General features: G+C 33.7%; 2 protein-coding genes across 4 annotated transcripts in view; both read left to right on the top strand.

Annotated features, from left to right (window-relative positions):
- The window catches only part of LOC120325749 (serine/threonine-protein kinase MRCK alpha-like), a 37,644-nt gene extending 19,387 nt beyond the window's left edge, over positions 1 to 18,257 (top strand). Inside the window, exons 21-38 of one of the 3 annotated variants that reach the window (XM_039391894.2) lie at positions 4 to 320; positions 1,369 to 1,494; positions 2,169 to 2,307; positions 3,001 to 3,131; positions 4,135 to 4,314; positions 4,792 to 5,071; positions 5,741 to 5,981; positions 6,569 to 6,738; positions 7,332 to 7,439; positions 7,745 to 7,825; positions 8,377 to 8,562; positions 9,163 to 9,286; positions 10,030 to 10,147; positions 11,522 to 11,629; positions 13,386 to 13,516; positions 14,060 to 14,174; positions 14,668 to 14,815; positions 15,492 to 18,257. In XM_039391894.2, coding sequence (XP_039247828.2) covers positions 4 to 320; positions 1,369 to 1,494; positions 2,169 to 2,307; positions 3,001 to 3,131; positions 4,135 to 4,314; positions 4,792 to 5,071; positions 5,741 to 5,981; positions 6,569 to 6,738; positions 7,332 to 7,439; positions 7,745 to 7,825; positions 8,377 to 8,562; positions 9,163 to 9,286; positions 10,030 to 10,147; positions 11,522 to 11,629; positions 13,386 to 13,516; positions 14,060 to 14,174; positions 14,668 to 14,815; positions 15,492 to 15,592 — 2,804 coding nt within the window. In that variant the 3' untranslated portion in view covers positions 15,593 to 18,257. Of the gene's footprint in view, positions 1 to 3; positions 321 to 1,365; positions 1,495 to 2,168; positions 2,308 to 3,000; positions 3,132 to 4,134; positions 4,315 to 4,791; positions 5,072 to 5,740; positions 5,982 to 6,568; positions 6,739 to 7,331; positions 7,440 to 7,744; positions 7,826 to 8,376; positions 8,563 to 9,162; positions 9,287 to 10,029; positions 10,148 to 11,521; positions 11,630 to 13,385; positions 13,517 to 14,059; positions 14,175 to 14,667; positions 14,816 to 15,491 lie in introns of all 3 variants that reach the window. The other 2 variants (XM_039391893.2, XM_039391895.2) reach the window with 2 other exon arrangements.
- A 2,591-nt stretch (positions 18,258 to 20,848) lies between these two features.
- On the top strand, positions 20,849 to 23,413 carry LOC120326316 (diacylglycerol O-acyltransferase 1-like). The gene has a single exon (XM_039392578.2). The coding sequence runs from the start codon at positions 20,894 to 20,896 to the stop codon at positions 22,370 to 22,372; it is 1,479 nt and encodes a 492-aa protein (XP_039248512.1). The 5' UTR covers positions 20,849 to 20,893; the 3' UTR covers positions 22,373 to 23,413.
- The last annotated feature ends 1,556 nt before the right edge of the window (positions 23,414 to 24,969 follow it).

The following is a 24,969-nucleotide window of genomic DNA, read 5'->3' as shown; positions in this document are numbered from 1 at the left end:
CAGAATCAGATCGTCGCCACTCCCAACTCTCGTTTTTAAACTTCCTCAAAGACTCGTCTCCCTCACCTGTTACTCATATTGTGGACAACTACGAACCTACGCAATCTGATATGGATTTTAATATCGATTTTAACCAGTTGGGACGCCTTGAATCCATCAAATCAGGTCAACAACACGACCCTAACCAACAACAACAACAACAAAGGTCACAAATAAGATATAAATCTGGCTCTATGAGGTCGGATTCATCTATAACAAGTGAGGAATCCAGTCAAAATAATCATTATGAACAACGTAGTAGAGAGTCTAGTAGTATTAAGGTAAGAGTTTTTAGTATTTTATTTTACTATAATATTTTTTTTTTCATCAAAATTTTTTATTATAGAATAATAAATGTTTTTCAAATTTTAATGCATGATAGAACAAGGCTATATTTTGAAAACATAATTGTCACTATCAAAATCCACAGAAAAACTAAAAATGTTAACTTACTTATACTCACTTAAAGTGATAAGTATTAGTTCAGTTTGTCTTAATATCAGAATTGACAGTTACGTTACATATTGCAACTGCTTTTGAGATGACAAATCAAATAGTTCAGTCATTATATTCGATATCACTTTTATCATTTGTAATTGTTTAAATGGATGGACCTGAATGAAATTAATGGATTTTGAATTCTGTCATTTACCCAAGAAAAGGATGATTCCTAATGATTCAACTTGTTGCGTAAAATTACAGAAGAGTATGAAATTAGGAAATAATTTTGTACGGTGTTCGGTCGCTTTGTGATTGAGGCATTGAACTCAAATATCATAGCATTGCAAGTTCAAATCTTGGGTTCAAATACCACGCTCCCATTACATATCAGTGATTGGTTGTGCAGAGCCTTGTTTGGAGAGAAAGGCTGATAAATGCTCCATGGAAAAACAATAATCTTTGTATTATCGATTTTAATCGGTAAGTATGTTGATAGGTATTTGTCTGTCTGTCTCTGTTCGTTTGTCTGTTAGAAGCACGCGATATCTCACGAAAGTGAGATTAAATCTGCTCCAGATTTAGCATGTGCATTCATCATATCTCGGACGAGAAGCCTATTGATTTTGGGCGAATTATGTCGGATAATTAGCGAGTTATTAATTAATTAGTGATGGGACACAAGGTGTCACTATGGAGTAAGAGCGCTGTTTTGAGGGATCCCCTAACTTTCAATCGATAAGTCTTCGGTCTGTGACCGATATTCTCGTGTTATAACTTGTCGACACCATTTTCATATAATACCTAACTCAACTTATCTGGACCATAATTGTTTATTTTATTTTTTGGCTTCATTTTTTAGTTTAACACTTTGCAATTTTCCGTTAGCAGGAAATTGAAAACTCAAAAGCACATTCTTCTTCATCTCCCACCAGACGAGTTCCAAGTTTCAAACCAATTCAGCAACAGGTGCCTAAACCGAAAGCTCATGCGTTCATTGTGAAGACATTTTCTACGGTAAGTGACTTAATGTTCTCATGGTTGGATTATCATATTATTTGGATGAATATTGCAAGATTTATGTGAAATTCATTACCTGGTAGCTGTTTTCCTGATCATGTTGGCTTGAATTCTTGAATTAAATGATGTTTACTTGCTGTAATGCACCACCATATTTGTATGGGATGAGGTGATGTGCACCATATGCATTTCACTGGTCACTTGTATTGTTTCCCTCTCTTGATTGATTGCATGTGAGATGACCTTTCTTGGATTTTCCAAATGGCTCAGAACTTTTTAATTCAGAAGGAATTTGTTTTTGACCAGTATTGGGGAAACACAAGATATTAACTCAACTCGAGTTGAACTCAGGTGTCCATTTATAAAGGAATCGAAGAAACTTGACTCATCTACATTTTTAATTGAGTAACTTATATTCATACTCAAACTAATCGCGCGTGAGACTTCAGTGATTGACTTGACTAAAGACTGTGACTATCTTGACTTTGGCTTTTGGGTTTTCGAACCAACACTTTTTTTAACCACTGAACTCTGCAAGACTCGGTATATCATGCTTTTTGGGGAATCTGTGAGATACAGAACATGGGATTTCCTATACTTTGAATTCTATTACAGTCTCTGTCACTCATCACTAACCATTGTTTTCATGCATCTTCTGTTGTTGATTTCAGCCAACCAAATGTAATCACTGTTCATCATTGATGGTTGGATTAATGAGACAAGGAACTACGTGTGAAGTTTGTGAGTTTTCTTGCCATGTCTCTTGTGCTTCAAAAGCTCCTGCAGTTTGTCCTATTCCAAGGGAGCAATGTAAGTATCTTGGGTTTGATGACAATACCAATTATGGTTGTTTGGAATAGTTTCTTTTTAAAAATCCAAGGCCATGCACATTAATCGATAGTTTTAGCCCCTACAGATATATCAAATAAAGTTGAAAACTTAAATAAATACTGATAAAAAATAAAACTAACAAAACAATATATTCTAAATGAGTCTTGCTCAGCAGATCAAATTGTACAATTTAATGTAAATTTAGTTGAAATAAACATTCTGACTGAATTTTTATTTTGCACTGGCGGAAGTTTAGTCTATTTTTTTTGTCTTTAACATCAGATATTAAATGCAGAAAGTGACAAATTCTCAAATGAAACCTATCTGAACTGTTTCTAAATTATCAATGAATTTACTATATTGAATACATCCAATTTCAAATGCATTTGAATATTCATTTTTCACATCGTCAATAGTAATAAAATTTAACATCAATCAGGATTTCAATTCGAAATTGGCAGCAGCAGTTAAACTTATCGTATTTCAAATGTACTTTTCTGGGATAATATTGTACTTAATTCCGCTGCACACATCTTTTCGATACTGTGTATATGTTAATTAAGTTAACTCTTCAAAATACCTTCAATTCAGAATTTAAATTCTTTTTGTTTTTATTATAAATATCCCACACATTCTGAGTTGAAGTTTCTCATGCATTCTTATTTTTACCAGCTAAAAGACCAAAAGGTATTGATCCTCAGAGAGGTATTGGAACTGCTTATGAAGGTTTCGTCAAAATACCGAAGCCTATGGGAGTTAGAAAAGGTTGGATAAAACAATTGGCAGTCGTCTGTGATTTCAAGGTATGTGATTTTTAACATATATTCAGATTAGGTTTATCATTTCCGCGCTCTAGAACTAGTTTTGTTCGCCTTCTTTACATCAATTTGTGTAAATGGACTGAAACTTATGGGCAGGGATATATTCACCTGGCTAAAACTGACATTCCCCGAACCCGTAATAGAACTAAAATAAGGAAAATCGGAATAAAATTAGTCCTTCCAAAATATATGGACCTTCCCTCGACCTTCGAATTCTGAAAAATTATTCTTATACTTAACCATTGCAAAATTATCGGGGCTTATTTTAAGAGTGGTTTCGCGAGTTGGCGCTTGTAAAATGGGGTATGTGTTTCAAACCATCATTATGATTTATTGCATACAACAATCTCTTTTTTAAAAGTACCGGTAAAGAATTTTAGCCCAGTCTATCACAGCTATATCTACACTAATTTTCTATTTTTGCAATCAAATTAAAACTCCTCTAAGAAAACGGAGTGATCATTGAATTATCTGATTTATATTTAAATTTCCGAAACACGACTGAAAACTAACGAATATAGTTCAAAAACGCGAAAACGAGGTAATGTTTAAGACCACGCCTGAAAATTTGTTTGAGTAAGAAAAGTGTCTGAGCGGATGCGAAAAGAAGGCATTGTTACGTCACTCTTTGCATCTTGCTGATTGGCCAATGTCACAAAGTAAACAAGGAAGTCGATGCTCAGGGAAAGGTCCATTAGCTCCTTGTGCAGAGTCATGTTTGGAGCGAAATGATATGAAAAGCATATTTTTTAAATATTTCAATTTTTTCTTACATGGCAATGGTTGTTTTGTTTCTCTGAAGACGTGTGTTGAATGGTAAAATATGAACACGCAGCTTAGTTCACCTTCAGCATGAAAATTGTTCTCGGTACAGCGTGACAACATTCTCTGTTACATATAAAAATAAAATTTTTGACTCAATGTTCACAATAACTGGGTAAATTAGAATTTTTCGAATTAAAAAGAATTCAATGATTATTTTCAGCTCTTTCTCTACGATTTAAATGAAAATAGAAGTGGTGGTGGTGGACAACCTGGTTCTCATCAACCTAGTGTTATTGTCAGTCAAGTCATTGATATGAGAGATGAACAGTTTGAAGTCAAATCAGTGACGGAATCAGATGTTATACATGCTAACAAGAAGGATATACCTTGCATATTTAGTGTATGTATTATGTGGAAGCTTTTTATTGAGGGCTACTGTAAGTCAACCAGTCAGTTACGTAGCTGGTGACAGGTAGCCCGAATGGTCATTTTTGCCATGGAATGGCATGAGAATATTATATATATTTTAATTTTCTTATTGTACTCGTTCGCCTGGATATCTGATAAAAAATGCTTTGGCTGATCGATTTCATATTATTCCTTGTTAACTGGAAAGTGTACTCGGACTGAAGATCATTATACATCTATTTTCTATGCCGTATGGTTCATTTGACATAGTACATATTGACCAAAATTAGTCATAAATTGTTAGTCACAAAATTATCAAACTTAACTAATTTTTATGCGTAAACATTTTTTTTATTTTTATTCAAGATTTTCCTATTGTTAACATTATATGCCTACTTGTAAAGTTTTAAAAAGATTTTTCTATGACTGCCGATTTTGCTCCATATGTTGAAAATTTCACAATTTCTAGGTTGTTGCATCATGTATGTCTCGGCCCAAACTTCGCACTCAAGTACTTATGCTTGCCGACACAGAATCTGATAAGAATAAATGGATCGGAGCATTTTCTGAACTTCATCGCGTTTTAAGAAGAAATCAACTCAAAGATAAATCAGTATTTAAACCTCTCGAAGCTTACGATTCTACATTACCAATCGTCAAGTCTGCAATGAGTGCAGCTATCATTGACAGAGACAGGATAGCTATCGGAAATGAGGAAGGTCTCTATGTAATTGAACTGCGTACTGATGGTAAGTTCATGACTAAACATTTGATGATGTTGTTGCTGTAGCTCCATGTTCTTGCTCTTATCATTTGCCTGATGTTCAAGCTTTCTTTGCCCAAAGTGTATGATGAGACCCTAGGTACCTAAAAACCTGTTGCGTTATTAAGCATGTCTTTATGCAGCCCCTCGTATGCTTTTTATTCTGAGCCAGAGGACACTAGGATATTGTGTATTGAGCTACAACTTCTGCTTGTTTGCCTCCCATTCGGATCCGCATGTAGCACTTGTTGTAAGGGTGCTGAAATGAGATAGTACAAAAGTTATAAACAGGAATAATATCTTCCCTTTTCACAAAATTTACATGCTTTTTTGGGGAAAAAGATTGTCATTGTTTTTGGCCACAGATTCAAAATAGCCATATCAAATATTGTGTTGTGTTTACATGTGATTCCTATGCATTTTGACATTATCCAAAAGAAATATTACTGTATTGTATTAGATCTCAATTTCTCCTGGGGTTTAAGTGGTCGTCCGCATCCTTGCTCAGGAATACCCTTCTGAGCAAGTCCACATCACATGTCTTTGCTTTGGGGAAATTCTGTTGAAAAATCATCTCTCAAAGCTGCTCACATGTTAGGAATCAGGATTGAGTCAAAAAACTATTCAATTTTATTTTTCATTCATTTCATCGCAGAAATTGTCAAAGTCGGAGATGCCAAGAAGGTTCATGCCATTGAAGTTTTACCAAAAGCTCTATTGGTTGCTGTCATATCTGGAAGAAACAAACATGTGAGACTCCATACATGGGGAGCTCTCGATGGATCAATGCACGATGATACAGCTATAAAAATAGAAGACACAAAAGCATGTACTGCTCTGTGTTCTGGAACTGTAAGACAAGGAACAACATCCTGTCTCTGTGTAGCAATGAAAAAGTAAGTTTTTAATTTCTTTTTCCATTATCAATGTACGGAAGGCTGAGCACCAGATACCTTGTCATACTCGAGTAGCATCAATGTTTTGGGAGACTGAAAAATTACCTATTTGGCATAGATTAACAAATATATCTTTCTCCCGGTTGAATATAACCGGCGATGGTCAAAATCAACTATTTCACTTGACTGAATATATTTGAATCTTTGTTTTTGGTAGCTCAACATTGGTGCAATTCAAACCTGGTCCTTTGCTTTTTGAAAACTAAAAATAGAAACCCAATTAATAAATTGCTTATCTTAACCATCCTGCAATACCAAATCCAGACTCATGGAAAATACATCAACTTCTCTCTATGTGTTCTTTTTTGAAAGAGACTACATTTTGATATATTTGATTTCATAATGGGAAATATTATTTCAGAATCTATTGGTAATATATTACATTTTCCGGTTTTGGCCCTCTGGTGCAAATTTGAATCTCTTGAGGTAAATTGTTTCTATTTTTGTCTATGGAACTACAAGTTTGGGGATTTGAAGAAAAATAGTACTTTAGAGAGAAGTACTTTAGTTATTGCTTGTTTATCTAGACATGTCAACGTGTATGAGTTGAATTCAACAAAGACTCGTCATAAAAAAGTGAAAGACATCATGCTGCCCAACCCAGCACAGTGGATGGCTGTTTTCAATGAGAGATTATGTGCCGGATATGTTTCTGGTTTTGCTTTGTTCAGTATACAAGGGGATAATAGTCCTGTTCGTAAGTACATTTTTTCTTGTTATTAAAAATCAGGTATGGGGTCTCGCGTTTGGAAGTGGGCATGCTGTATTAATAATGCATTCTGTATAGCAGGGGTTACCAACCTGTGTTCCAATCGACCCAAATTAAAAAAATATATTTTGGTAAAATCTTGCGACCCAAGGATATGCTAGAATACTAAATGGAATGTAGAGTTTTTATGGCCGCAAAATGACTAATATGAAACGATCATTTTTACATAGCATTTCTATTCTCAGGAATTGCCACAAAGTGAGAAAGCAGTGATTTTTTGCCACCACCAAATTTTTTTAAATTGTGGTGTGGCATTACTTAAAGCAAAATAGATGCTGCAAAATTTTAACGCTGGATTACTTCCCACATATACAATCTGACAATTAGTATTGAGCAACGCTTCAATACCAAATATAAAATGAATAATAAAATTTACTGGAAATTAAATCTATAACATTGGGTTTTTGTTGAAAAACAGGCGATCCTAGAAGAATTTCAGGCGACCAATTTTATAGAATATGTGTTCGACTGGACCTTGACATCACACAATTTTGAATTTTATTTTTCCATACTTATTTCAGCTCTGATGAGTTGCGATGACAAATCACTAGCATTTTTAACCAATCCACCTGTCGATACATACTGCGCTGTTGAAATAACCCATAAAGAATATCTTCTCTGCTTTTCCAGTAAGTAACAATTCTATTAGCAAGATGGTCTAATGATGCAGCATGCTATATATCTGGTATTTCATTAAATTTCAATTCTATTTTTTAGATAAATGAATTGGTGTTACAACACCATATGCTACAATCATATTCAATACATAAATTTCTGAAAAATGATGTTTTTGAATATTGAATATTTTAGAATTTTACTTGCATTCAAAGCTATATTCTTCAAACATTCTGTCTTCTAAGAACAATTTAATTATCATTTCGACAGTGATATTTTATTGTTTCAAATGATTTTTTTCAACCTCTTTGTTCCATAGCTTGTGGGGTTTATACTGACTGGCAAGGCAGGAGATCAAGACAACTGGAGTTAATGTGGCCTGCTCCACCATCTGCTATAAGTAAGTAATAAGAATAGGATTTTGACCCTGTTTTAATCTCTGTGAGTTGCAAGAAAAATAAGGAAGTATATTATTACCATAAATTCCACCAAAAATAGACCATATTTCAGATATTTATTATAATGTCCGATCAGTTAGGATTATTTTAACAACTATGAAATATATGCTGCATATATGGTTCAAATCGAATATCTTACAATTAGAATACATTCTGATCTCCAAATATTAAATATTTTAAATTTGCTGATGTTCAACAGAGAAATTTGCAAAAATCATTGTAAATTGCTGGAAATTGAATTTGGTAATAATTGTTTAAATATTTATCGCAGTCTCAGAAATTGAACAAATTCTATTTTATATATAACCATTTGATTTCAAATGCTTTAAATGGAATATCCTTTATTGTTCGAAAAGTCATATTCACTATGTCAAAAATCATCAATTTCAAATGTATTCGAATATCCAATTCATTTTTGACATCTCTAACTTCGTGCACAAATATATATTCTCAATTTCTATATAACATCTTTACTTTATTCATTTCCTTATAGCATACAATGCACCATACTTGATTGTTTATTCCGAGAATGCAGTCGATGTTTTCGATATCTTGGAAATGGAATGGCTGCAAACAATTCCACTTAAAAAAGTTCGTCCGCTATCAAGAGATGGAGCACTCAATCTTGCTTGTTCTATGGATCCACCTAAACTTGTGTATATGAAAAATAAATATGACGGTATGTATGTTGCGCACCAATTAAAGTGGTGTTCGTGGCATGTCGGCTGTAATTGCATCCCAGGATATGAATCAAGATTTACATCCTGTCAATTACAGGGATTTGTGTTTGCTCACCACTTGAAATCATACTATCAAATATATTAGGTAATTTATTTTGGGAACCTACAAATATAATAGTTTACATGAATCTTGTGTAATCCAAATTAGATGTGCATCCTTTAACAGATCATTCAAAGTTTGAGAAAATGCATTTTTATTTGTTGGACACTACGTGTACATGTCTAGATGTTTTTTCACGGAATGGTTGCTGATAAAAAATCACTAATGAATCAACTGTTTTCAAATTTTCTGAACTTGAAGCTGCTCAAAAGCTATTACTTTTGTATATTTTCTAAAATTCTGTCTCGTATAGGACTTGATATTTCATCAATAATTTTGCTGTTTTATTTTGATTTGTGGAAATACTTTTATTTGACATTTGACCCTAATGTCCGTATATTTGAGCATTACTCTCTTGTTTCTCTTTTTTGTCTTTGTATGTTTTTATTTTGCATCTTTCCTGTTATAGAATGGCAAATAATGTTTTCTATAATTTCAGAAGGTGACGAGCTTCAACTTTCTGAGTTGACAAGCGTTGGGAAGAGACAATATTATAAAGGAAAGACAAAAAGACGATTTGCATTCAAGGTACCGCCTGAGGAGTTGAGAAGCTCTCTGAGAACGTAAGAATTTACCTGTGTGTTTGTAGCATTTTGAATAAATGAAAATTATAAATTAACTTACAGTATGTGTTTTTAAGTAGAAAAACTTACTTACTATCATGAATAATCTTGAGTCAAGATTCTTGACAACCAAACTAGAAAACAAAACATGTGAATAAGTTGGTTGTTAAGTAAGTCTATTTCCCTGGAATTATTCCTGGGGAAATTTCAATATCAAATGTGGAGTTTTCGTCTCATTTGGCTTATACATAATTGCAAGCAATGACTTAGAATTCCATACTAAAACGATAAATTTCATTCTTACTGTACTAAACTGGTACTTGTATATATTTCTCGAATCAGGCCATTATAACCATTTTAACATGGAAATTTTAGTCAAATACTTGTTTCTACAAATTGTTATAAATTTATGCAAACATCAGGGCTAATTTTGTATACTTGAAATGCTTTTTAATCAGAAATTCCTTTTTTTTTAATTTTGAATTTGAATAATATAAATAGATGACAGTATCAAAAATATCATGACATATATATACATATTGTCACTACAAAAATTAAAAAAAGTACGGTATCTGTAAAAAAATTCAATTTTTAAACCAACCTTAAATTCTCTGCGCATTCCCCAGCACTTTTCAAGTTCATTTGTAAGAAGCATTCTGTAGATACCAACTTCATGTACGTATTCAGATATAGTTTCAAGCTCTTTTTCATTGTTTTCATCATTTTGACTCTGAAAAATATAGTGAGTTATTGAAAAATCCTGAACGTCGAAGTCAACTGATTTCTGCACCAGCCAACTTCAACCATGTTGCACACATGGGACCAGGAGATGGAATGCAAATTCTGAAGGATTTACCTGGGGTAGGTTATATTGCATGAATGCTGTTTGTGGATTGATAGGCCTTCTCATGATTGTATTTTTATGATTTCATTTAACTTTGTGTTGATAACTTATTGAGATTATTTCTGTATGCGTGTATGGTTGCCTTAAAGTGTCTGTGCTAACAATCTGAAGTATAAAATCTAAAGAAAATATATGCGTTTTCAAAATGCTGAACAGACAAGACCAGGGCTGCGGAGGCGGGGAAATTGGCACCATACTCCCGAGCTATTTAAAAATTGGCTCTGACTTCTGGCTGACACAATTTTGACTTAGTTTGACTAGTTATGTATGGCTGCCTTAAAGTTTTTGTGCCAACAATCTGAAGTAAAAAATTTGAAGTTTTCGAATTGCTGAACTGGGCTGCAGAGTCGAGGAAATTTGTACCAGACGATATTAAAAATGGCTCAGACTTTTGGTTTACGTCTTGCTGTTTACGTCAGATTGAATGAAATTTCAGTTCAAAGCAGGGAAATCAAGTTTTGGCCATATTATCTTAGATGTGTGTGCAGGTCTTCTTTAATTGTCCGTTATGGACACTTGAGTTTGCTAGACTCAAATTCAGATTCCACAACCCCTGGAAATTCATTGTTCATGTAAAACAGTACTACTTAAAATTGCATATATTATCGCTTGACAGTTGTATATAGTACATTGTATTTCCAATACAACGGGATTGACATAACTGGTCTTCTACTTGCTACAGTCATTTTGTATTTTCAGTTTTTTCAATCTTTTTTTAATAAATACACCTGATTGCAAATTATCATTGTAGTATTGCCTGCCAGAAGGACATACATTCGTTAATGTACAATACATTTGTCTAATAAAGCATGATTTTTACCAAGGGCTGAAATGTTTGTTAAAGATTATCGTTAGTCATAATCCAACCATTCCTAAACATGTCTGTTTTTCGTTGGATATGATATGATAATATCTATATGTTTGGTACTTTTTATTCTACAAAGCAGAGATGGCCAAAACATGAATACGGAAATACTATCAAATTAATTCAAGTTATATAATCGTCTCATGGGTCTCTATATAAGTTTCACTAATATTCTAGATTCAGGAAACTATTTTTTAAAGCAATGTATTTGGAGTAGTATATTTTTGATTTTGGTCATCACTGCTTCTAGCTCATCAAAATAATTCATGTGTAACATATATTATTTTGTATAATTGCATTATGGTCTTTTGAATTTAAATTCTCTTGTGTGTTGAATTATGGGTAATCGATATTTCCCACAATTCATCAATGTTGACTCAAAAATATCTTTTGTCAAGTATGGTATAATCAAGGCCAAGCTTGATCTTTGCTTCTCAATTCATTCGTTTTTCCCTTTGTCTGTCAGCCTCCGCCGCAGTCGCACACCCATGACTTGATTTCAACCCCATCCAACTTTAATCATGTGTACCACTTGGGACCAGACGTCATGGATTCGTCCTTGGTCGAATTACGGGTATGAATGGTGTTTTGCTGTGCCGGAACGTATTTGCTTGACGCAACACGGCTCACACAACTGATTCTGCTCAGATCACTCTCTCTCTTTTCCTACCTAATGGTGTCTACTCTCTAATACTTCTCAAACTCTTCAAGCCAATAACAAAGCTAGAATAAAGCTTACCATCAATCAAATTTCTCACTTCTGCATTATGATTTGTCCTGTGCTGTCTGTAATGAGAAAATTAGTTATTAGAATATTTTAGTCAAGTTTGTGAAAAATGTTGCTTTTGCAAATTTATACGATCATCATATTAGAATTTATAAAAAGAATACTTTTTTGCAATTTCACATTATCAATAAATTGACAGTCTGGTTACTATATTTCTGATGTCAGTTTATATTTCCTGTGATCAACTTGAAAAATAGTTGTTGGATTGTATGATTCTATTTGTTTCATGAGGCTTCCGTCGTTTTCACAGCTCTCTCTCTTATGAATTAGCATTAAAAAACCCATAACAAAAATTCTTTTTAGTATCAACTATCAAGTTTTTGTAATATCATGTTTTAATGCTTAAAAATCAGAGAAATGGAAAACTATTATCAAAATTGAATATGTATGAAATTTTGATTTATTTTATCACTTACTATGCTGAGATAATGTTGAATATTTAAAAAACACTTACCGGTATGTATTTTCTTTTTTTAATTTTGTGAAATGCGTTTTGGATCCCTATGAAAAAATCAAATATTTATGATCAAAGTATTGCACTAAATTGCTTGTATACTTCTATGCATGATTGGTGATTGAAAGCATGTTTTCTTCATAGTTGTTAATAAATGAATCCCATTTTCTCAGCAACAAATACTATCACTTACTGATATCCTACAATTTCTCATCTAGACTTTTAGACTACACTCTTTCATTTAGGGTGTATACTCTTATGCTACAAGATATGCTTAATATTTTGGCCTTACATTTTTATGGCTATACTGTGGTATCCAGTTTAGAAGTACTGCCCTACCCATGAATATTCTTGCACTGATATCACTACAGACTGTATGCTTTCAGTTGGTTTGTTTTATGAAAAACATTATGAACGAACCACAAATTTTGCCAGGAATTTGGACTCTTAAAGCTTATAGACAAGCGCCATTCTTCAAATTTACTTCTGCTGTATGACATATCCTGTCTCATGGCGATTCATTTCATGTATAAATTCATATACATTGTTTGTTTCGAACTAGTTGCTAGTCTTTTTGTATTACGCTTGATTATATTCTTTCATTTGTTCCTAAGCTTAATGTATTGATTGTAAGTCTGCCTTAGCATGTGCTGTAAACAGATAATAATATGTCATGTGTATCATGCTTTTATGCTTATTCCGTCACAATTGCAATAAATTTATGCATGGATATCTAGCAAGAATATATTGTACTTGCTTACAACAGTGCTATGATCATCAAACATAACAATCTCAACAGGTGGAGGGAATAATTGTGATTTATTTTGTTTTCTATGCAAAGTCATACAAAGCAAGCACTTATTTTGATATTACTGCTTCACTGGTTTCTTTATGATAGTATATGCCTGGCATTTAACCAGTGGTATAATATGTCATAGAGAGATGCTAAGTGTAATAAAAAAAAACTTGCCTCCCAGTCACAGGTTGAGATTGTTATTTATTTTCCTTACCAATATATAACATTTCTACCTTTCGTTCTACTCCATTCTGTTTTTCCAACTATTTTCTCTAATTGACCCGAATTCACAGCGACAACAACAACAACAACAGCAGCAACAGACTAGTGCTAGTGTGACAAGAGGAGCTAGTGAACCGAAGATGGGACCAATGTACAAACAACAGTCATCTTCTAACAGTCAACATGTGTCAAGATCTGAAAGGTGATTATAGTATATTTGTGATAAATGTTTAGAGCACTCACTTGTGTTCTTGGCTATTTTTTCTTTATATTCATATTGTTTCAGTCATTATCACTGTTGTGGAGACTTTATTCATTTATTTTAAAAACTTGAAGTGCCTGGTGTCTTCTGTACCAAATGATGAGAAGATGATTATAGATGAACTTTAATTCTTCTGAAGCTCTATGTTGCTCAATCTTTCATTGTGAAAAAAATCCATGGGCAGTAACCTAATATAAACAGTTTTGACGCCCTATCAAATAACGTCAATATGTGATTGAATGTCAGTCATATTTTCAGAATATTATTATCTTGCAATGTTGTGTAGTTTTAAAACTTTGTGGTGTTATTGTAAGTTTTAATTATGCTAATCACTATCGACATGGAACTCGGCTCGGGATTCTAATGTTAAGTGAATGGAACTTAAGGTTTAGAGATATGCACTCATCTGGTTACTAGGTTCTTACGAACATTTCTATTATATTGGCTGATCTTTCCAAGTTTGACTCTTGTTTTGTTATCCAGTTCTCCTCAACATCGTTCTCCTGGATCTTCTCAACATCCAAGATCTTCATCATTTAATCACAGAGCTGGAGACCAATATCAGCAACATCACACAACAGTTTCATCTTCGTCATCTGTGAGTTGTTTTGTTCCAAAATTTTAATATTGCTAAATACATTAGTATAGACCCAATAACTACATTTTGCCCAGTTTCATGGAAGTTGTTCGTTATTGTTGGTCAGTATGCTACAGTATTGTTTTTTAGGAAATTCACCTTCCCCACCTTCAGTGCCAGTTGTATAGAAAACAAGATAAATAATAAAAAATACAGTATGTGACATTTAATCGCATCTATGTAAAGCGCTCGCCAGGAACTACATAAAGACTGCTTATGGCTTATTTCTCGGCATTGTGAAGCTTTTGTATTTAATCTTGTAATTGTACCAACGTTACCACACCAGAACTTTTCCAAAACTATATTCTCTGTATTAGAGTAAGAAGATGATTGCAGATACTTCATTCTTTTATATAGATTCATCTGTATTTTCTATCTTGATTATGAAAACGTATAGATGAAAGAAATTTCTGTATAGTGTTTGATTTTGACTTTTGTCTATCTATGCTCATAGTCGACAACTACATCTCCTGATCGTCATGGACCCTGGAATATGTCTCAATCTGTACAGTCAAGTTACAACCAGTATGTATCAAGTTCTTCTGTTTCTGCTTCTATGGCAACTTATGATAGAGAAGATTCAGACTCTCGTCTTTCGACAGGTAACACATTTTTACATTGGGAATTTGTTCAAATTGTCACATGAATTTACTCAAATTTAATGGGAAGATGAAGGACTATATAATACTAAAAAAAATTTAAGATAATTCAATCAGTGAATTGAGTTGATTTGTACATGACTAACTATTGATTTCAAGTTTTATTTCTGTTGCGAATTGAGTTTACGGAAAATTGTAAATCATAGCATTTAAATTACTTGACTGTTTTGATAAATGCTATTTGCTTGTCTCGTTCACTATCTTCTTGCTATCAGGTAAAAATGAATTACTTTTGAATTGCCAAATGTCTCGCATGCTTTTTGCAATATTATCTCTTGCTATTCAATCTTTTAAATTATGGTAACATGATATTGCTGGAGCGTAAACAGTAATGGGATTCTCTGGCCACTATTTAGCTTTTCGAAAGTTATGTGTTATATTCATGTGAAGTGTATTATATCAATATATAGTTCATATTAATGTAGCTACATAGTGACATACATAAATACATGTAATGTTAAAGTTGTTCTTATCATGCTATGTTCTTGTGCTGTAGAGCTCGCCATAGGTTCAGTGGTTTTCTGAAATGAGGAACCTGTTGTTTGTGAGTTCAATATAGAAGAGAACCTATTTTTAAAATTTTGAATGCGATCATTGAGCGTAAATTTTTCTTTTCTAGCCTCCAACAAGAGCTCAGACTTGAGTTTGCCTCCGAGCCCGAGCTCTCATCCCAAAACGACGTATCTTCTGGATTCAGAGTCCGGATCGTGGGATGCCTGATCTTGACCGTCCGTTATCACATCCTTCAAAACTTTCTCACTCTGCAACTATTGTGTTCCTGTTCTGCTTAATTGCTTTACAACAGAGAATGTCGGTGGTTTTCTGTATTGATACTCTGTACCCATGTCACAAGCCAAGAGGTTGAGTTTTAACCAACAAATTGTATAAATGGTCAGAATACACTCTATAATATTTTAGCGGCAAAGACTAAATCAAGATGTTTGCTACTGAACTGTCAACCCTTAATTCTCAATCTTTGTTCGAATGTGATTTTTCTGTATGAAGTAACGTTTTGCATCAAATATTATTTTGAATTTTCCTCATTTGTAAAGAGCGGATTTGCTAACGGGACTAGAACATGTTATTGTGGGTTGTTGTATAAAGTATATTTGATTAACTTATTGATTTTTCACTTATTGTATAAATAATATACCTATTCTCGCTTGGAAAATTATAAAATGTCTTTTTTGAATGAGACATATATACTTGTATAATTCCTTTTGAGGAAGCTGATTCATACTTTAATTTGCACTAATGTTCGTCATTTCACTTTGCCAAACTGACATCATTAAAATTCTTATTTTTGCGGTTGGCAGCTGTAAGTTTAATTTTTGAGTTTGTTTTTTTCTTTATTTTTTTATGTATCTTACCTTTTTCCATCTGATGATATGGCTGTTACATTGATTTTAAGGCACTATGGGTATGTGTGTTAAATTATTGTTAAAAAGTATTTGTAACAAATTTATGAACTATTGGATATTTACATTCTAAATGTGTAAAAGCGAAAATATATAGATTTGAATTTAAACAGCGGTCAATTTCTTAGTGTCAGTCGAAGATTGGCCTTGTGATAATACAAGGTTAAATAAGTCATTTTTGGCATTTCATAAATAGGATAAACCTGGACTGGGTAGTGCCTGGCAATCTTGTGTTTTCATCCTGGTTTATTTTTTTTTGGTATGAATATTAGTTTTCAAACCATTTCACAGTGGCACTACTTAAATTAAATCTTCATTGTTTGGTGTGATATTGATATTTGGGTTCGAGATTTGTTAGAAGAATGTCTTGAGTATTGGTTTTCAGAATTGATTTGGTATGGTTAGTAACCATAGTTTTGTTTATTTATGTTGGAATCGGTTTGTTGTTACAAGGAATGTTCATGCTTGGTGATGTATTAAACGTTGGTATTTTTGTAGAAAGTTGGGTTGTAAGTAGAAGGTTTTTCCTTATAACGAAATTAATCACTTGTCCAGTTTATTGATCTTCACTTTAAGCTGTTTTACAAATATAATGCATTGAAAAACTCTGTAAAGAAGCACGCTATTTGGAAATGGTGGTTGTAATTTTATGAAAATCTCTGCCTCTGTAACAAATTTCGGATTCATGTTAAGCTGTCCCTTTACTTTTTGTCAAAATAAGATGAATCAAACCTGTCCTGACTCTGCATTTATACTTTTATGCAATAATTCAGTAATGTGAACACAATCCGCCACAGTAAAAGCTTATTTGAAACTTGCAAAAGTATTGCTCGAGGTTGAATAAATTATAAATTAATTTTTATAAGCAATTGAAATAATAAAAGCTTGCAAAAAGTGGCAAATTCTGTACTTTTTCAGCAATTTTGATTTGTTTATATTCCGTGGGTCACTGAATATGAACCCAAGTTGAAAGTTTTCTCTTTCAGTTTGCCATTCAAGCCAAATATTATAAGAAAGTGTTATTATAAATGACTGTTTAGGTCACCTTAATTCATTCATCTTAAGATATGTAGAGTTTTTTGTTTGTGCTATTTTAAGCTGGTGATTGCATCCCAATGTTTTTAAACAATTAATTCTCTTTTTCTCTTCATATACATGAAATTTAGTTTATTTTGCAAATACAGGATCATATATGAATGTAGCCCTTTCGTATTCGCATTCAATGCAAAATATAGATATTCATCAAAATAAGAATGTTGCCCTAATTTTAAATGCATGTTGCAGATTACTTAATAATTGTTTTCATTTCACAATACTGGGTTCGCTAATTTTTGTATGTCCAGTATAATATAATCAATAAAATTTTCTTGTCTTATAGATTGCCCCACCATTATTAGTTCAGTGGCTTGGTTATTCAATAATAACTGATTTTTTCTGTACCTAACAATATTATTTTGGTTTTATAGAAATTCTTTTCTCAAGGAACATAGCAAGCAAGTAAGCAATTGAGTTACTCACTATATAATTTCAGATTTTGTTTCCTTTTTCATAAAATAGTTGGTGATTGTTATTTTTGGCTTATTTTATATTATTTAGACAATCCACAAATTATTTTCATGCATGGACATTATAATTTCTAAACAATTAATATTGACCGATTTTGTCTTGTTTTCAGCCTATTTTTATTCTAGTGTTTCTACCAATAATTTTAATGATATTGTCGTTGTTCACCTTCTTACGCCTGTTAGTATTGTTACCCTTCGATGATGATTATTCTTCTATTACTACTACTATTACAATATTCTTATTATATATATTGTTTTTGTTTTCTTTGTACTAGCTAGAGATCGTTTCACTTGCACACATCTCTTTTTGCTCAAAGACAAATAGTCATCAACATCAATAAAACTAACAATGCTTATGAAGTGTGATGTGGAAATGCGAATAAAATTCCTCTACACGACATACTTTGGGTTATTTTATTGGAGTTCCGTTCAACTGTAAATTACTAGTCACCGGAGGGTTCACGTTTCCAAGGCAGTAAAAGTCTGCAGCGGAAAGTGAAAGAAAGCCGGGATACGCAGTGCTGGTTTGAATAATCACTTAATGTACACCATGTGACAAGTTAGGATGGGTTTGTAGATAGAATCCGATTCGTACAAAGAGATTCGCTGGAAACCCGGGATTCTATAGCTAAATGCCGTGATCAGTTAACGGGAAAAGGTTACGCCAGTTAGTCAGTGTTTCCGTTAGATTTCATTACATGTTATATAAATGTACAAGTAAAAACTTTAATCAACTTGCTTATGCATGTACCGCTTTTTCCGTAGCGTTCTTCGTGACCGCTGTACTTCGTGTAAATGTGTAATCATTCCTTGTTTAGTTGTCTCAGGAGTCTGTTGTTGTTTGCGTTCGATATTAATTATCACAAATGACTTGTGTCTTGGATTCGGGATGAAGGATCATAGCCGGACCTAAAAATATTCGTCTTTACTGGCGATTGCTATGTAGTTGGGTTCGACCCTTGCAAATTAGGAAAAGGCACACCACCCACACGGCCTGTTTGATTATTCCAAACTAACGTACTTTTCTTATATGAAATATTCACACCAATCGGTTGGTTAAGCGTGGGGAATACGCCTTCCATCGCACCTTGATCGCCTCGAATTCCGTGTGGGATAATAAATGCGAGAGGATTGAAGGACTCCTCGCCGCCAAAAAGTAAACGAAGCGAAACGTAAAACTAATATTTATTGCAACGTAAAACTGATATTTATTGCGACTAGAAACTGACAATCATGAGGTATTGTACTACCAGATCATACCTAGACACATTATAATACAATGTCACGACTTCAACACTAGAGATTGCGTCAGATAAATCACTTAGGTACGTGTTCCGAACATGCGAAAGTCGGTCCAAAGTCCATTTCGAGGCGCGTTGCTGGTTAGATTGTGAATTGATTCGATCTTCATTACTTATTCTTTTGTGGTGGTTGATTTTATTTTATCAATTTTGGTAACGAAAGGAGGCGGAAAGTTCCACGTCGAGTTATAGACTATTTTTATAATAAATATAGAAATAGCGCAGTTATTCTAACATGTTTTGTCAACTATCACATGAGCGTAGTTAGGAAGGACATATACAAAAATTGTCGAGCCAGGTCAACTAGAAGTACCGGTACTTGCGGCGTGTACTTCACGAGACCCGCGTTCTACATACAGACATATTGCAATTTACCGTTCAACCAACAAAAATGGGCATGTTTTTTAAGCATACAGTCAGGCAATTTTTCTACTCTTGTGAATCTCATTGATGCAGCCTATTACTTAAATGTTTGCCATCCTCCGTAATTATAGATATTCATCGTGCTTTAATAATTTGGGTGTATGAAGGTTAAAAAGCAATGCTTTTCAATTCAGGCATTTCATTAAAATTCATTCTCATGGTATTCTTTCAATAATTAATTATTCTTCTTACATTATTGATCTTAGTTAATACCGGTACTACAGTACTATGTTTACTTACATTATATTGTAAAGTACACGACATGGTCGTATTTAAATGTTTATACATTCATGCGATGCAAACTGTCTTAATGTAGGGTAATGGTTAACAAAGTTACCTGTTATATTCAGGGCCGGATTTAGATGATGATAGGCCTTTATGCTATGCCATTTGTGAGGCCCCTTTTTAGCAATGAAGTAATAAAAACCCTCTTCGATTCTTTATGGCCTGGTAAATCTAGCACAACTATTGCATGCCATTACTGCCATATATATGCAAGGCAGTATGTGTTCTAGCTTATTGTAAAGCACTATGAACACATAGCCTTTGTGCGGATATGTTAAGACAAGCTTGTGCTTTGATGCAGTATTTACATATTTATGTTGAACTTCCCATATCTGTTTACAGTATTTTTCAAGAGAATTTGCTCAAAGCAAGATAATGCACACTCAAAAATAATAGAGACTCATTTCTCACTTAATAATCAATTAATGTAAACGCTTCCTTTCAATTGATTTGATTAATGTTGACTTAGTACAGAATCCCCCTCCATTTCCTGAGATATTTCAGTTCTGGATGGGTATACATCGGGCTCAGCATATCATTATTGAATTCCCTCCATCCTGTTATGTCAAAAATCATCATTTTGGGGTTAGTTGGGAACTTGATAATCAATCGAGTTGAATTTAATTTTTGTCACACTAACCATTCGAGATTTTCATCTGAATCAAAACATGATAGCATATATCTGGGTTCATTCTACATTGGCATTATGTAACTGAACATTGATATGATATTTTATGATTTGTTTTGATTGTTGGCATGTTTTGTTTAGTATACCCTCAGTATGGTGTCGTCGCATGTTAATCATTAATATAAAGTTTACTGCAATAATTGTTAGTGATGTGTTAGATATTAGTACTAGCTCATGAGGTGACTAGTATTGTATTCTGGATAAGGAAACGCCCAGAGCTTATTTCTGATTATACTTGAGCAATTATGTGTATTTTACAAATTTGATATTTTATTCATCTTAATACCAAATATAACATTCATTTCCAGTTATTAATTTGTTTATACCTTCAATTATTCAATATGCCTGCAGTGCGTCGAAGAACCAATAGATCTGTCAGCATATCGGAGGCTAAACTAAGAGCAAATGAAAATGGCACAGAACATACTGCAAAGACGGAAAACACTAGAATCGTTAAAGAAATGCCACATTATGGTACAAAGATATGTCACGAAGCGAGAGACTCTTTATTTAGCTCGAAAAGTGGCTTCTCTGATTATCGCGGATTTTTGAACCTCTGTGTCATACTTCTTGCTATTAGCAATGCAAGATTATTTCTTGAAAATGTTCTAAAATATGGAATATTGGTTGATCCTTTTCAATGGCTTGCAGCGATTTTCCAAGACCCATATGAGTGGCCAAATGTGTTGTTGATGTGCGCTTCCAATATTTTTATAGTAGTTGCATATTACATAGAGCTAGCTGTTGCCCGAAGCAAAATTTCAAACAGCGTTGGCATAGGGTTCCATGTAATAAATCAATTAGGAGTAGTAGTCCTTCCGCCATTGCAAATATTGATGTTAGAACCTCACCCAATAGGTTCAGTCTTTGCATGTGGTACGTACATCATTGTCTTTGTTAAACTGTGGTCCTATGCACAAGCAAATAGCTGGTATCGGGAAGATTATCTCAAAGCTTCGAATCAAAAAAGAAAACTTCGACGCACAGCTTCAATGCCAGATACAAGGATCGATGAAAAACTGAATCCAGAGGCAATTCAGGTCCAATACCCATACAATTTAACAATAAAAAATTTATACTATTTTATGTGCGCACCAACTCTATGCTATGAATTGAATTATCCACGAAGCATAAAAATACGAAGAGCTTTTCTCTTGAGAAGAATTATAGAAGTGTTGTTTTTACTGCAACTTGAATTAGCTCTTTGTCAGCAATGGATTGTTCCTACTCTACAAAAAGCCATCGCCCCCATACATAAGCTGGAAGGAAGCAGAATGTTGGAAAGACTTCTTCGACTTGCGATACCTAATCACTTTATGTGGCTTATCTTCTTTTACTGGTTTTTCCATTCTGTTCTAAATGTTATTGCCGAAGTTTTACGTTTCGCGGATCGTGAATTTTACCGAGATTGGTGGAATTCAGAAACAATTGTTTATTTCTGGCAAGCATGGAATATACCCGTACACAAATGGTGTACGAGACACGTCTACAAGCCTATTTTAAAATCAGGTGGATCGAAGTTTATCGCACAAGTTGCTGTATTCCTACTATCAGCTTTTTTCCACGAATATATGGTCTCGATTCCTCTTCATGTTTTCCCTTTCTGGGCGTTTATGGGCATGTTAGCTCAAATCCCATTGTCAGCTGTCACATATTGGGTTTCTTCAAGATACTCAGGTCATTATGGTAACATGATGGTATGGTTTTCTCTAATTGTTGGTCAACCAATGGCAATCCTGGCATATGTATACCAGTATTATGTCTTACAGTATGGAGAGGTAGCTGCTGGAACAAACCCCACCACACAAATTGGATCATAAATGTTAACTATATTCCGTATCAGAATACACAGTAATTTTTATATCAAAACGAAGGTGTCGAGTGAATTTTCTGAACGAGAAAACAGCATATGCAGTCAGTTTTTATGATAAAAATTCATTTCCTATACAAATTTGTGTTGATGGTTTTTCATTTACCCTTTTATGTCAATATTGGTTGATCAGGCTCGTTTTACTGATACTTTTTATTTACAAAATTTTTTAATTTTTGTTCTTTATCAAAATTATCAATTCAATGAACAATTATGTATTTTTATAATTTTTGCACTGAGTAAACTAGACAATGAATCAAATATTTTTCCAGCTGTTGGTGTGTAAATAGTATAATGGGAATTGTATGGAAGATAATTTAGCAAATGATATTGTTCAAACTTATACTTTATACTATCTGTTTACTAAGACGAAGCACTTTGTTGTGATTTTGGCACAGCAGACAGTATTTTTATTCAATTTTGTTTATAGCAAATTTTGCATCCTGGATATATAACGGTAGGTCCATTTTTTAGTTCAGCAATAGATCAAAATTTTGGTTTGAGCTGAAAAATGGTCATGTTAGCAGTTGACAATGGCCAGTTAGTTCAAAGTTGGCTTCGACATTCAATTCCTGATGAAAAAATCAATCAGCAACAAGTCAAATGTATATTCAAACTTTTTGAATGCTATTTCTTTTGACCCAATTCTTATTCAATTATGGTTTTCAAAATGTTCAGAAGAAGGAATTTCCATCTCTCGTCTTTCAGAGAATTTATGGATTTTATAATTTAAGATGTTCCTATTATTTGGTATTATCGGCTCAAACATGCTGTGTAGCTTTATGATAAATTTACTACCTTTTATCGTGGATGTCGGGTTTTATCTTAATTTAACACTGTGTTCGACGTAAATAACGCTGGTGTTTTTATTCTGATGTTAATGCAAGTTTTCTTGACTCTATTTTGCGTTATGCCAACCTTTTCCAGGAGGACACTATCAACAAAAAATAAAGACACTATCAACAAAAAATAAATTAAATTGGTTATGCAATCGATGGCTTTTTTAAGATATGGCGAGTCACCGACATGGCAGGAAGAATGATTGCGTTGGTTGCGCTACACTACACAAGCATCTATAAAGTGATAATAGCGAGTTGGTGTTGCATTATTGTGCGCAACAATGTTGACAATAAAATCTTAGCATGCGCGCACAGGGGCAATTGGGTTAGTGTCACCAAAAGTTCGGAAGAATGTGCAATTCTTCAAGTACATTCACTCTTCCGTGTGCGACTTCCATTGCGAATATCTATTACCGCCGGAGCACTTTTTTTATTACCGGCAGTCGAACTTTTTAGTTATTTATTGAAACTGTTTATAATAAATTTGAAGAACATATATGATATTATAGGTGTATTGGATATTCGTCACAGGTCGTGTTACTAAATGGTTTATCAAAAAACTCGAGTATTGTAAAACCGTACATTTGAACCCATACATTTGCACCCGTATATCAACGGGTTCAATCTATATGAGGGTGCCAAAATCCATGGGTTAGTGTTAGTATGGGCTCAAATATCCGTAAAAAATTTTTTCATAGGTGCAATTGTCGTGGGTTCAAACGTAATGGAACCTACAATAAATAAGGTTTCAATCAATCAATTTTATTTGGTCACTCTGATACAAACAAAACAACAACAAAGGGCAAACGAAATACAGAGAACCTGGAGGACGGTTACGGAGGACATAACTTAATAATAAAGTTAAATACGTACAAGTACGTGCCCGTCCCCCCAAAACAGTCAAAACACAATAAAACAAAAACACGAAGTGACATCGGGCAATATCTTATAAATTCAAATTAAAATGTGAGACGTGTATGTGCTTTTCCTACAGATATATGGATTAAAGAACACTCGCTGCCGAAAAATGGTGATGCTGTAGGCCTAGTTCAATTACGTTGCAAAAGTAACACAGTGACGTTTTTTTTACTAAAAAACAAGCTTGGTAAATGGATTGAATGTTCCATAGCAGTCTATGCACATATCATGGATTGGGGTGTTGGGTTCTTTTGTCGTTTTCGGTTAGTTCAGTTTAAAATCATTGTATCCGTTCCAATGCTTCCAACATCAATATTGAATTTCCACGAACGACCACCATTCAGCCACTCCAACAGGTGCAATGGTCCCATCTTTTCTACGCTCTGTTCCATCATCCACGTGTAGATTCATAAAAGGATCGAAACCTCGCAATATACCCACAACAGATCGTCCACCATTTAACTTTAAATCCAATCTTTTATCCATAAACTTCTTTAAATCCAGTTGATGGGCTTTGCTCATGTTGATATTACGCGATACAGATTACAGATACCGAAACATGCAACGCGTAGCATTCACTAGTCTTTTCCAGTTGACACGTCCGCACCCGACGACGGTCGGACAGGAATGAGGTTTCCTAATAAACTCCCCTTCTGTAACTGGCTTTCGACTTTTGCGATCTTACAGACAATTTTTAACAATGTTTCGAACGTTGTCGGCACTTTTAACAATGCTGCAAAACATGAATTACTGGGCTTGAAACTCAGCTAGCAACGTTCGGATTTTGTTT

The sequence above is a fragment of the Styela clava genome, chromosome 4 (genome assembly GCF_964204865.1).
Source record: "Styela clava chromosome 4, kaStyClav1.hap1.2, whole genome shotgun sequence".
In the NCBI taxonomy this organism is placed as follows: domain Eukaryota; kingdom Metazoa; phylum Chordata; class Ascidiacea; order Stolidobranchia; family Styelidae; genus Styela; species Styela clava.
Note: the sequence above shows the minus strand (reverse complement) of the source record. Positions and strands in the feature narration are given on the sequence as shown.